We start from the raw sequence: 13,793 nt of genomic DNA, 5'->3' as shown, positions 1-13,793 counted from the left end.
GCTCCCCGAGCCGTCAGTTGTGTCAGAAGGGCGYGAGGCCCACAGCCCAACATCACCCCATGCGCGGTGTCACCCCACACATGGCATCACCCTGGAGATGGCATCAGCCCACACACATCCAGTCCCTGCTGGGTGTGATACCTCTCGACGATGCCACCTAAACTGGAACAAGCACAGCGTCCTGCCAAAAGCGCTGCCTAGGGTCTGGCTRTAGGCACCTGCTCCATGCGTGTGGGGTGACACAGTTACAGGAACCCCATGAGACACCCACTCTGCGTGCCCAGGCTACAAGCATCCAGTTACTGGGATCTGCTCCATGCACCCAGGTTACACAGTTACAGGCACCTCATTACAGGCATCTGCTCCTTGTGTCCAGAGGGACATGGCTACAGGCACCTGATTCCAGGTACGCACTCCGTGCACCTGGCACAGAGAGACTGATGAGCACCCACTCCATCCGCCTGCACCTTACCCATCCAAGCACCCAGGGTAAACCAAACTGGGAAGAAAAGGTCCTTGGTGGCATCTAAAAGGCCTTTTATTGGGGGGGGAGGAGAAGGGAGAGTCTAGGAAGCAGCTGCCCCCAAGCCCCGCCATGGACAGCATCGTCCATGTCCCGGCAGCACCCGCATGTGCTCACCTGCCTGCCATTCACCCTGGGATGCAGGGCGCTAGGAAGCATCCTGCCCCTCGAGGCCGAGGGGCAAGGGCAGCAGCCCAGGGTCATAGAGGGGCTGGCCAGTCCACAGACGGGCGGCAAAGACATGGCGGCAGGGCCGCCGACTGGAGACGTAGATGGAGCAGCTGCAGGAGGCCAGGTCAGGGCTGACCACGAAGGARCAGCCACCACCATGGAGCAGGAAACCATCAGGCACCTCATCGACGCGGCAGTCAGCGTGCTTGGCCAGCCCCAGCTCCTCGGCCACAAGGGCTGCGCTTTCAGGCGGGCAGGTGGCCCGGTACAGGTCCGAGACTCGCTCCTCATTGAGGGCGGCCACCTCCACCCGCAGCGCCTGCAGGTCCAACAGCCCCCGGACGCAGGCAGCCAGCCCCAGGGGTGGCCCTAGCACYGAGCAGAGCTTCTGCCGATGGAAACTCATGTGCTCAAGGAAGGGGCAGTCGCGGTTGCGCTCGAAGGCCCAGCACTCAGCCCACATGCCCTTGTTGTGGTGCCACGTCTCCAGGTAGTACTGTAGGAAGGCAAGGGGGGCCACATCCTCCAGATCACTCAGGTACTGGCTGTAGACGCGGGGTGAGCTGGCATTGGCCATGTTGTGCAGCAAGTTGAGCACCCTGTCCTCCTTAGGGGCAGCGAGCTCGCGGGCCTTGCGGTAGAGTGCCTCAAGCACCTGGAGACGGCAGATCTGGACACGGGCACAGGGCAGCACCTCCTCGACAGCGTCCAGGTCCGTGACGCCCACTCCTACCGTCAGGCACCGCACCTGGAGTTTGATGTCCGGGGCGCTCTGCACCAGCGAGGCCACAATGAAGAGGACGAGGTCGGGCACRCCACGGCGGGCCACGCAGTAAGCACACTCCCGTCCACGCCCGTTGGCATCCTCGCAGAGCACGGAATAGAGGTCAAACTCACCGTTCACACAGGCCGCTCGGTCCATGTAGAGGCAGCGGGGGAAACGCTGCACCAGGCCTCGCATGTGCGAGGTGGCCAGGAAGATGCTGTTGAGAACYGCCACATCCTCCTGGAAGACAAGCTTGACTTTGGCCCCCGGGTCACTCTTGAAGAGCCCATCCAGCTGGCTCAGGAGCTCACACATCCCCTTGTCCTTGGCCTTGCTGTAGTCCTCCAAGTTCCAAACCAGGTCGGGTGCTAGGAAGCGCTTTGAGACGCTGTTGGTGATGCGGATGGGCAGCCCCATGCTGGCCTCTAGCTGATGTCTCTTGAAGTAGTGGGCAAACTCCACCTCGGAAAGGCGGTGGTTGTGCTCCAGGCTGGCCTCAATTACCACCAGCCGGTCCTTCTTGGGGCCCAGCCGCAGCGTGACCGAAGCCGGGCAGTCGATCTTCTCGCTCCTGCAAGCACACAGGAGGATTAGTGTGGATGGGCAGGAAGGGAACTGACTGCCCATCCTGGTGCACAGTCGGATCAAGGCTCARTCAGGATGGGTGTCACCCAGGGGATCATGACAGCACCATCCTCATGCCAAGGTTGCTGCTGCAACAAAGTAYCAGGTTCTTAGGGCACAGCAGGGCTTCCCCAGTACATCAGACTCCTGGTCCCTGGCACAGTGCAGTGTCATGAAGTGTCCAACACTGTCCTGGGGTTGGGAGGGAGGACTGCAGTGCAGCACCGTGCTGGAGGTCCTCCCAGGGGAGTGCAGAACAACAGGAGGAGGCCCCACCACACCAGTGACACAATGCACATGGGGCTGGGGGTGCAGCACTGGGCAGTGCACTGCAGGGCAGTCCTACAGACCCCCCCTGAAAAACAACAGTGCCCAGCAGTGCAGCGTAACGCCAGCGACCTGCTCATCGGAAGCAGCGTAGTGCAACACAAGGCTGGAGGCTTGTTCCCCGCAGTGTAGCGCAACCCAGTCCCACCCAGTGCAGTGCACTGTGCTGCTGGAGACCTCTGCCAATGCAGTACAGTGCAATGCAATAGTGGAGGCCCACCCAACCCAGTGCAGTGCAGTATAACGCTGCAGGGCTGTTCTGCGACACTGCAGGTTCCCACCACCCACTACAGTGTAATGTGCCAAGGGAGGCTCCTGCTACCCAGTGCAGCATAATACAATGCAACACTGGAGGGTCACACAACCCAGTGCAGTTGCAGTGCAACACTGGGTGCTCCTGTCACCCCGGGCAGTACAATATTAGCAGYTCCTGCCGCCCTGTGCAGCGCAATTCAGTGTAACACCAGAAGCTCCCAACACTTAGTGCAGTGCAAAGTGACACCAGAGGCTCCCACTGCCCAGTGCAATGCAACGCGACACCAGAGGCTTGTGCCACCCAGGGCAGTGCGATGCAATATGACACCAGAGGTTTGTGCCACCCAGTGCAACGCAGTGCAATGCAAAATGACACCGGAGGCTCTCGCCACCCAGAGTAGTGCAACGCAATGCAATGAAACACCAGAGGCTCTCACCACTAGTGCAGTGCGATGCAATGCAATGCCAGAGGCTCTTGCCACCCAGCACAATGTAATGCAATGCGATGCCAGAGGCTTGTGCCACCCAGAGCAGCACAATGCAATGCAACAAAACACCAGAGGCTCTCACCGCCCAGCGCAGTGCAATGAAATGCAACACAAGGGGCTCTCGCCATCCAGTGCAGTGCAGTGCAATGCAATGTGAYACTGGAGGCTCATGTTGCCCAGGGCAGTACAATGCAATGCAATGAAACACCACAGGCTCTCACCACCCAGCACACTGCAAAGCAATGTGATGCCAGAGGCTCTCACTGCCCAGCACAGTGCAATGCAATGCAATGCTGGAGGCTTTTGCCACCCAGTGCAGTGCAATGCARTGTGATGCCGGAAGTTCTTGCTGCCCAGTGCAGTGTGATGCTGGAGGATCCCACCACCCATGGCAGTGCAAYGCAACGCTGGAGGCTCCTGTTGCCCAGTGCAGTGCAATGTGTTGCTGGAGGCTCCCGATGCCGTGTGCWGTGTAATTCAATGCTGCATCCCCTCTCCGCCAGTGTAGTGCTATGCAATGCAGCACCAGCAGTTCYCCCCTCCACAATCCAGCACAACCATGCAGCCCACTCAGTGCAGTACAGTACAACGCTGGAGGACTCCCCCGGTGCAGCCCCAGTGCCTGATGCAGTGCAGCACCATGCCACAGCCCCCTCCCAAGAGCCCGCACTCACAGMCGGTTGCGCTGCACGGTGCTCTGGCCCACGTAGGTGCCACTGTGCTTGCAGATGAGGCGGACGAAGCGGAAGCGCAGCGTCTCAGCCAGGCTGGGCTGGGCGTGCAGCGGGTGTCGCCGCAGCGAGACAAGCGGCTTCAGGCTGGCGATGATGAAGAGCACCTTGTGGCGCTCGCACCACTCGTCGAAGAAGCAGCTGAACTCATGCCAAGTGTGGAACTCCCGGCCCAGCCCCAGCTCACCCATGGCAAAGCTCAGAGGGCTCAGCTAGACCCAACAGGAACCACGTGGCCCACACCAGCCCCAACTTGTCTTGAATGGACCCAAGCAGCCCAAGCTGGGCCCAACCAAACCAAACCAAACGAAGGTGGACTCTACCGGACCAAGCCAGAGCTAACCGGACTGTACCAGAYCTGTCCAATCTTGACCCAATCCAGCTGGATTGACCTGGTGGTCAGACCAAGACCAGACCAAGCCAGATCTGACCTGGTTGGACCCGACCAGACCCAGCTCGACCCTAGAAGATTGAGCTGGACCTGGCCAGACTAAGCCCAACCTGACTGGACCAAGCCGGATCGAACCAGACCAGGAGAAGCCGAACCCAGCCGGCCCGGGCCAGCCCTGACTACACTGGGCCGGCCCGGGCCAGCCCTGCTTGATCTAGAAACGGCACCGAGTGGCACGGAGCAGCAGCCCCCGGCCCAGCCCGAGGCCCGAGCCGCCTCGTCTCCGCAGTATGGGCCGCCTTGGCACGGTCTTGGCCCGTTCCGGCACCAGTTCTAGTCCCGGTTCCCGGGCTCGGCTCCGGTCCCGGCTCCGGCCCCGGCTCCGGCCCTGGCCCCGCCGCGCGCCCCGGCCTGGGGCTGCCCCGCCCCCTCCCGTTCCCACAATGCCCCGCGCCGCACCGCCCCGACGGAGGCCTGGAGGGGTTGTAGAGACGGACAATTCTCCCCCCACACCCTCCCCCCGCCGGATCACAGATTCCCCTTCCTTCTCCCCACCAGTCACAGACCTCCCCCCTAAAAGGGCCCCTCCCCTCCAGACAAGCACCCCCACATTGGGGTTCCCTAGACAAGCTCACCCCCCCGACAAGGACCCCAAATAGGGATCCCCCCCCTCCAGACAGGGACCCCCTAAAAGGACCTCAATAGCCCACCCCCCCCCGACAGGACCCTGTAAAGGGGCTGTCCTGCAGGGACCTCAAATAAGGACCAGCTCCATGGGATGCCCTAAAGGGATCCCAAATAGGGACAACCCCCCTGTCAGAGACCCCCTAAAGGGACTCACTATGGGATCCCCCAAATAGGAACCCCCCCCCCCATGGAGTGCTGTACAGACTCCCCCGCAGATAGGGAACCTCTGACACATGTTCCCCCCCCCAGTCCCTAAAGGGACTCCCGTGCAGGGACCCCAAATAGGGACCCCCCTAAAGGGACTCACTATAGAAACCCCAACATAGGGACCCCCCAGTACAGACCCCCTAAAGGAATTTGCTACAGGGATCCCCAATAGGGACCCCCTCCCTAGGATGCCCTGAAGGGCCCCCCAAAATGGGACCACCACATGTGGCCCTATACAGACCACCCCCCCCCCCAGACAGGGAACCCCTGACACATAGACCCGGCCCCATGAGACCTCCTAAAGGGACCTCAAATAGASACCCCCTCATGTGGCCTTATACAGACCCTCTTCAAGCCCCCCCCCCAGATAAGGACTCCCAAACAGACCCCTGAGACAGGGACCCACTTCAACAGGAACCCCTTAAAGGGACTTGCTACAGGGACCCCAAATAGGGAGCCCTCAAAGAGACCCCCCCCCATTGGGCTCTATACAGCCCTGCCCCCCTCCCCAGACAGGGACTCCCTGACACACAGACCCCCTCCCAACACAGGGACCCCCATGGACAGCCCCCCTCCCCAAATGCCAGCCTGCCCAGACCCTATGCGCAGACCTACGCGCGTAAGCTGGCGTGCACCTAAGCAGCTAGACACGCGTGTGCCRCGCGCGCACACACACCCGCGGGCCTGCCTGCAGGCTCACCGGGCCACGCGAGCGTGCACCTCCCCGGGCACACGCGTACACCGCACCCCTATGCTTGCGCTGGCACGTGTGTGCGTAAATGCATGCTGCCCCACTCCCCAGGTCCAGGAACTGGGGGAGCCTCCTGTGTGGTCCTGGACATGGAGCACCCATGGGTGCCCCCGGGAGCTCCGCCCACACAGGGATCCAGGGGGCCTCTCAGCGGGGGGGGGGGACGACTAAAAATAGCCCCACGCAGCGGCGGCTGCTGTTCCTGGATTGGGACAGCAGGGCTGGAGCTGTGGGGGCAGGTAAGGCCAGGAGGGGCAAATCAAGTTTGGAGGGGCAAAAGAGGGCTGGGGGGGGGCAGCTAGGACCCAAGGGGCAAATCTGAGCRATGGGTGCAAATCTGGGCTGGGAGTGGGGGGATCAGATAGGGTCGGGGCAGGGAGAGAGCAAATCTGAGACAGGCAGGGGGCAAGAAGGGCAAGGGGGCAAATCTGGGCTTGGCAGGGGAACAAATCAGGACAGGATGAGGCAGGTGGGGCTGGGGCAGAGGGGTAAAAATCTAGCCTGGAAGGGGGGCAGTTAGGACCCAAGGGGCAAATCTGGGCAATGGGCATAAATCTGGGCTGGGGAAAATCAGGTAGGGCTGGAAGGGGGGCACAAATGTGAGCTGGGGGAGAAGTGGGACTGGGGGGCAAATTCCAGTACATCCAGGGGGCAGTTGGGACTGGGGGGAGCACAGATTGGGGTAGGGGGGACAGCTAGGGCTGGAGGCCAAATCTAGGGCTGGGGGATAGGTCGAGTTTGGAGTAGGGGGCAAATCCACTTAGAGTAGGGGCARTTAGGACCCCACAGAGCCTCCTGTGCAGCCAGGATGCCTGGGTCCCCTCTGGACCCCTGGGTGTAGGGGGGACAGTGGAAGGGATGGCAGAGGGCCAGGACACCTGGGTCCTATTTCAGAGGTGTTACTGGATGGGCAGGCAGGAAGGGCCGAAGAGGAGGGGCCGGGTGCCACTGGGTGCCCCAGGGTGTCCATGCTGTGCCTCATGGTGCCCATGATATAGGGTGCCCCATGGAGCCCCATGGTACCCACAGCATGGGGTGTCCCAGCGTGTCCGTGGTGAGAGGTGTTCCAGTGTCCATGGTGGCCTTGGGTGCCCATGCTGTCCCTCTGGGTGCAGCAAGATGCCCATGGTGTAGGGTGCCCAAGGGAGCCGATGGTGTGGGGTTTCCCRGAGTGCTCCATGGTGCCCATGGCTTGTGGTGCCCTAGAGTGCCCGTAGGTGCTTATGCGGTAGGGTGTCTGTGCTGTGCTCCAGGGTGCTCCACAGTGCCCATGCTATTCCCCAGAGTGTCCCAGAATGTCCATGGTAAAGGGTGCTGAGGGTGCCACATGGTTCCCATACTGTGCCACAGGGGGCCTYAGGGGACCCATGGGGTGCCTGTCCTCTGCTCCAGGGTGCCCCACAGTACCAATGGGGTGGAACGTCCCATGTGCCACATGGTGTTCATGTTGTGCCCCTGGTGCCTCATGGTGCAGGCAGCACCCATGCTTTGAGTGCCCACAATATGGGTGTTCTCAGCATCTGCACTGTAGGTGCCCACACTATGGGTGCTCATGCTGTGGGTGCTCACCGTGACTGCCTGCTCCATGGTTGCTCGTGTCATGGGTGCTGGTATAGCCTACGCTCCGCATGCCTGTACTGTGGGTGCTCGCTGTGCCCTCAACATGGGTGCTTGTGCCATGGGTGCTCTCAGCATCTGCGCTGTGAGTGCCCACACCATAGGTGCTCATAYCATGGGTGCTCGTGCTGTGAGGGTTCACAGTGCCTGCTCCATGGGTGCTCATGCCATGCATGCTAGTAGAGCCCACGCTTTGCGTGCCTGTGCCATAGGTGCTCACAGTGCCCACGCCATGGGTACCCACTTGATGAGTGCTCATGACACCCACAGCATGGATGTGTGTCCCTGTCCCCACAGCCATGGCACGGGCACAGTGGCTGGACGAGCTGGCAGCACTGACGGCGCAGAACCTGCCCTGCCTGGAGGTGTCCGAGACCTACCGGGTGCTGGGGCTGCTAGGCCAGGGTGCCTTCGGCCACGTGGTGCTGGCTCTGCATCAGCAGCGGGGTATGGCCAGGGTGTGATGGGGATGTGTTGGGTGCTGCTGGGGAGTGATGGGTGCTGCTGGGTGCAAGCCCCCCAATAAGCCCTGCCRAATGTGTGGGCAAGGTGGAGTATAGGGTCTGCTGGGGATGTGATGGGGTCTGACRGGTGCTGCAACCCCCAGGGACCCACCCTGCCCCCAGCCCTGAAATTTGTGGTTAAAGGCATATGCAGGAAGTGTAAAGGGCTACAAAGGGTGATGGTGGGGTGAGGGAATGTGATGGGTGCTGAGTTTTCCCCCTCGCCCCCCATCCAGGACCTCTCRGCCCTGAATTTTATGGCCAAGCGGGCATGGGGGAGCACGGGGCTGCGACAGGGGTGAGATAGGGGAGAGAGGTTGATGGGGGTCAATTGTGGCACAAGTGGGGTGTGATGGCAGGGGGAGGGGAGGTTGACAGGTTCTGCCCCTCCTTCCCCAGGGTCCCCGCTGGCCCTGAAGGGCCTGGGGATACGTGTTAGTGCAATGAGGTGTGACAGGGGTGTGATTAGGGGGTGACAGGTAGAGGATTAGTACTTGGGGTGTTAGGAGGTGTGAGTGGTATTGAAAGGGATGTGATGATGAGSTGCATGGCAAGGGAGGTTGATAGGAGTGTTTTCAGGGGTGATGGAGGTGTCACAGGGTATCACGGACTCTTCGCATGCACCCACCCCTAGGGACCCTGCAGTCCCTAAAGTTGGGACCAAGCAGGGGTGTACGTGGGTGATGGGGGTGTGCCTGGGGGTGAGCAGGGGTGTATGAGAGGGATCTGATCATCTCCTTGGGGACCCTGCTGGGACCTCTTTGGTCTCAAGCAGGGTACTAGGGTGTGCTTGACTGTTAAGGGGGTGTGATAGGAGCATGATGGGTCCCCCCGAAGAAGCCYCAATGGCCCAGAAGTTCATGGCCCAGCAGGGCATGAGAGGGTGGGTTCAGTGGGGTGTGACRGGAGTGTGATTGGTGCTCATGGGGGTGTGAGAGGGGTGTGATGCATGCACTGAGGACCAGGAGCACTGGGTACACTGGGGTCATTGGGGACTAGGACCACTGGCAGCATTGGAACAGGTTGCCCCGAGAGGTTGTGGAGTCTTCTTCTCTGGAGATGTTCAAAAACTTGGCTGGATGCAACCTTGTCTAACATGCTCTAGGTGACCCTGCTGGAGCAGGGAGGTTGGACTAGATGGTCTCCAGATCCTGGTTCCTTCCAACCTCAACCATTCTGTGATTCTGTGATGGGGGGAGGTTGACAAGGGTGTGAGTGAGGGCAATGGGGCTATGCTGAGGGCATGATGGGCTCTTTGCCACCTCCTGCCCTGACCCTGCTAGCCCTGAAGGTCAAGCACAGGCAGTACGGTGCAATATGGTTTGATAGGGCTGTGATGGGCTCCTCGCCACCCGCACCTCCTCCCTAGGGACTCCACTGGCCCTGAAGTTCGTGGCCAAGCGGGCAGGGGGGCTTGAGGCCTTCCTCTCGGAGTACTGCATCGCCCTGAGCCTGGCGGCCCACCCCTGTGTGGCGGGTGCCCTGGGCATCGCCTTCCAGACTCCCCGGCACTACGTCTTCGCCCAGGAGTTCGCCCTTGCCCGAGACCTCTTCTCCATCCTCCAGCCTGAGGTTGGTCCCAGTGTTGGGGGGCACATTGCGGGGGGGGGACTGGGGGACTCGAGGGGGTGAAGGGGCTGGGGACATTGTGGGGTGGTCACTATGGAACTGAGGGACAGCAGAGCTGGGTGCATGAGGGGCATGGGGGCCATGGGAGCTGGGGGGCCTGAGGGTGCTGGGCCCAGTGGGGGCACTGGGGAGACTGGAGGTGCTGAGGCTGAGGGTAGTAGGAGGACTGGGGGGGGGGCAGGAGGGCTGGAGCACTGGAGATCACTGGGGTTCTGGGGGCACTGGAAGCAGTGGGGGGCTGAGGCTGGGGGCAGGAGGGCTGGGGGTGTTGCAGGGGATTGAGAGAGAAAAAGAAGAAGATTCCAGGGGGAATAAGAGTGAAACAGGTCAGGGAGGGGCTGGGAGAAACTGGGAGCACTGCAGGACATCAATGCATGGGCACTGGAGGCACTGGGAGTACTGGGGCCCAGGGGTTGTGGGGCATAGGGGCATTTGAGTGCAGAGGCACTGGGGGCACTGGGGACACTGGGGACACTGGGGGCCCTGGGAACTGGAAACACTGGGAGCAATGGAGGACAGGGGAATTCAGGGCACTAAGTGCACTGGGGTGCTGGGATACTGGGTGCACTGGCAGCACGGGGGCACTGGGGCCCAGGGCTGCAGTAGCACTGGGGGACCAGAAAATCTGGGGCAGTATGTGCATGAGGGTGCAGGGACAGGGTGCACCAGGGGCACTGAGAACCAGGGGCACTGGGCGAACTGGGACAAGGGACACTGGGGCACTGGGTGTACCAGGAGCACTAAGAAGCAGTGCATTGGATGCACTGGAGAATGGGAGCACTGCGTGCACCTGGAACACTGGAGACCGGGAGAAACAAGTGTGCTGGAAACCAGGGCAACTGGATGCACTGGGTGCACTGGGGACCAGGGACATTGGGTACACTGGGATCATTGGGGACTAGGGCCACCGGAGCACTGGTGACCAGGGGAACTAGGTGCACTGTTGACCAGGGGCTCTGGGTACATGGGGGACTGGATGCACTGGGTACACTGAGCGCAGTGGTGACCAGGGGAACTAGGTGCACTGGGGACCAGGGGCCCTGGGCACACTGGATGCACTGGGGACCAGGGATACTGGGTGCATCTGGAGCACTGAGAACCAAAGGCACTGAAGTACTGGGTGCGCTGAGGACTGGGGGCACTGGATGCACTTGGCTCAGTGGTGACCAGGGGACCTGGGTGCACTAAGGGACACTGTGAGTGTGGGGGGCTGTGTGCAGCGGGCACCACTACCGTCCCCCGGTGCCACAGCAGGGCTGCTGCAGGTGGGGGTGCCCGAGCTGCGAGTACGGCGCTGCGCCCTGCAGCTGGCCAGCGCCCTGGACTTCATGGGGGCCAAAGGGCTGGTGCATGGCGACGTCAAGCCCGACAACGTGCTGCTGCTGGACCCCGAGTGCCGGCGGGTGAAGCTGAGCGACTTTGGGCAGAGCCGGCCGCAGGGCCGCCCTGTGGAGCGCCCACCAGCCCTGCTGCCCTACACAGCGCCCGAGCTCTGCCGCCTGCCGCCGAGCCGCCAGCTGCCTGCCCAGCCCAGCCTCGACGCCTGGGCACTGGGTGTCCTCCTCTTCGTGGCCCTCACCGGCTACTTCCCCTGGGCCACAGCCACTGACCGCCACTACAAGGCTTTTGAGCGGTGGCTGCGGGACCCAGGAGGGCGGTGGCCCTGCCCGCCCCGTTGGCAACGCTTCAGCCCACCTGCCTGCAGCCTGCTGCGGGGGCTGCTGGCCCCCGAGCCAGCCCACCGCAGCCTCCCGCGTGCTGTGCTGCCCATTGTGCGGCAGTCCTGGCTGCAGCCAGCCCCCGTGGCTGCCCCAAAGGCCACCCTGGTGGCCCCAGGGGYGGCCCAGACAAGGGCCCCAGAGAGGGTTCCGGCGGTGGCCCCAGACATCACCTTGGTGGCACCACAGCAGGTCTCAGCAGTGGCCCCAACAGAGCCAAGCCTCCTGGATAAGGCGRGTGGGGGGCTCTGAGCTGCACCCCAGCTCCAGTGTACCAGGGTAGTGGAGGAGAGGGTTTGGGGTGGGCAGAGGGGTTGTGAAGGAGTGTGTGTGTGTGCAAGGGTCTGTGTAGGAGGAATGTGTGAAGTGTGTGAAGAGGTGTAGGTTTGTTTGTGGTGTGCGTGTGTATACAAGGGTGAGCAGGCAGGGTTGYGTGTGGCATTATGCACGTGAAGAATAAGAAGGTGATCAAGAGTAGTCAGCATGGATTCACCAAGGGGAAATCAGGTTTAASCAATCTGACRGCCTTCTACAATGGGATGATTGGCTGGGTAGATGAGGGGAGAGCAGTGGACCTTGTGTACCTTGACTTCAGCAAGGCTTTTGCCACTGTCTCCCATAACATCCTCCTAGAGAAGCTCAGAAAGTACAGGATAGATGAGCAGACAGTGAAGTGGATTGAGAACTAGCTGAAAGGCAGAAAGAGTTGGGCTCAGTAGCATGGAGTCTAGCTGGAGGCCTGTGGCTAGTGACATCCCCCAGGGCTCAGTTCTGGGTCCCATCCTGTTCAACTCATTCATCAGTGACCCGGATGAAGGGACAGAGGGCCTCCTCAGCAAGTTTGCTGATGATACCAAGCTGGGAGGAGTGGCTGATACACCTGAGGGCTGTGCTGCCATTCAGAGGGACCCGGACAGGCTGGGGAGTTTGGCAGAAGGGAACCTCATGAAGTTCAACAAAGGCAAGTGCAGAGTCCTGCACCTAGGCAGGAATAACCTCATGCTCCTGTACAGGCTGGGGGGCTGCTGAAAAGCAGCTCTGCAGAGAAGGACCTGGGAGTGCTGGTGGATGACACATTGACCATGAGCCAGCAATGTGCCCTTGTATGTAAGGACAGTGGTATCCTGGGGTGCATTAGGAAGAATGTTGCCAGCTGGTTGAGGGAGGTGATCCTCCCCTCTCCTCAGCCCTGGTGAGGCCACATCTCAAGTACTGCATCCAATTTTAGGCTTCCCAGTACGAGAGAGACACAGAACTACCGGAGAGAGTTCAGCATAGGGCTACTAAGAGGATTAAGGGACTGGAGCTGCTCTCCCATGAGGAAAGTCCGAGAGCACTGCAGCTGTTCAGCCTGGAGAAAACTGAGGGGGKGATCTCACCATTGTGTCTAAATATCTTAAGGGAGGGTGTAAAGAGGACAGGGCCAGTGGTGCCCAGTGATGGGACAAGAGGAAATTCTGTTTTAGTGTAAGAAGAAAGGTGACTGAGCTGGCAGAGTTGCCCAAGGAGGTTGCGGAGTTTCCTTCTTTGGAAATATTTAGAAACCCTCTGGAAACAATCCTAGGTAATACACTCTAGGGGACCCTGCTTGAGCAGAGGGGGTTGGACAAGATGATCTCCAGAGGTCTCTTCCAGCCTCAGCTGTTCTATGATTCTGTGATACCCGCAATACAGGTGTGATGCTCTTCCCAGCTTCAACTCCTTCCTTGGGGACAGCCCTGGGCTCCAAGAGCACCACTGGGAAATGGGTGGCTAGAGGGGTCCCTGGCATCCCGTTCCCACCCTGGGGGCTGCAGGCCCCTCTGGGGACTGGGCCTKACCTCACTGGCCAGGCTATGCCTGGGGACAGGGCCTGGTGTCACACTGGTACTCGGGAAAGAGCTCAGTGTCCCTCCCACTGCCTGGTGTCCAAAAGGGTCCAAGAAAGAACCCAGTGTCCTCCTGGTGTACCCCCCTCCCAGAACTGGCTGGAGCCACTCCAGTGGCTGGAGAAGGGTCCAGTGTCCCCCCTCTGTGGCCAATGTCTCTACAGTGCCTCAAGGAAGTGCTGGGTGTCCCTCCAGCATCACTCTCCAGTGATCAGGGAAGGGGACCGCTGTTTCCCTCACCAGTGTCCAGTGTCCCCCAGGTGCATGGGTAATCCCAGTGTCCCCCACTCAGTGCCCAGTGTCAACCACAATGTCCTCCCTGGATGTCCTCCTGGTTTCCTCGTGTCCCTCTAGGTGGCCCCTTGATCCCCAGTGTCTCCTMTCCCCATTAACCCCACTCAGTGCCTGCCCAGTGTCCCCTCCTCAGTACGTGATTCCCCCGGGTGCCCATTCCCCCCCACCACCACTTAATTCCTCCTCCATGTACCACCCCCAGCATCCCATTCCCCCCCATACCCGGTGCCCCCCCGGCATATG

General features: G+C 60.9%; 2 protein-coding genes across 2 annotated transcripts; one reads left to right on the top strand and one right to left on the bottom strand.

The window, feature by feature from the left end:
- Nucleotides 1–513: 513 nt before the first annotated feature.
- On the bottom strand, nucleotides 514–4,701 carry ZSWIM9 (zinc finger SWIM-type containing 9). Its single transcript, XM_085313722.1, has 2 exons — nucleotides 3,829–4,701; nucleotides 514–2,031 (listed from the first exon to the last, which is right to left on the bottom strand). Exons 1-2 carry the CDS (start codon nucleotides 4,074–4,076, stop codon nucleotides 672–674), a joined length of 1,608 nt encoding a protein of 535 aa, XP_085169848.1. The 5' UTR covers nucleotides 4,077–4,701; the 3' UTR covers nucleotides 514–671.
- A 1,404-nt stretch (nucleotides 4,702–6,105) lies between these two features.
- LOC146590956 (serine/threonine-protein kinase SBK2-like) lies at nucleotides 6,106–13,079 on the top strand. Its single transcript, XM_085313724.1, has 4 exons — nucleotides 6,106–6,160; nucleotides 7,836–7,985; nucleotides 9,411–9,613; nucleotides 10,936–13,079. The coding sequence occupies exons 2-4, from the start codon at nucleotides 7,838–7,840 to the stop codon at nucleotides 11,638–11,640; spliced, it is 1,056 nt and encodes a 351-aa protein (XP_085169850.1). The 5' UTR covers nucleotides 6,106–6,160; nucleotides 7,836–7,837; the 3' UTR covers nucleotides 11,641–13,079.
- Nucleotides 13,080–13,793: the final 714 nt, after the last annotated feature.

This window comes from Rhea americana, unplaced genomic scaffold, assembly GCF_003343005.1.
Source record: "Rhea americana isolate MKP2758 unplaced genomic scaffold, rheAme1 scaffold_393, whole genome shotgun sequence".
NCBI classification, from domain to species: Eukaryota; Metazoa; Chordata; class Aves; order Rheiformes; family Rheidae; genus Rhea; species Rhea americana.
This window is presented reverse-complemented; position numbering and strand designations above follow the sequence as displayed.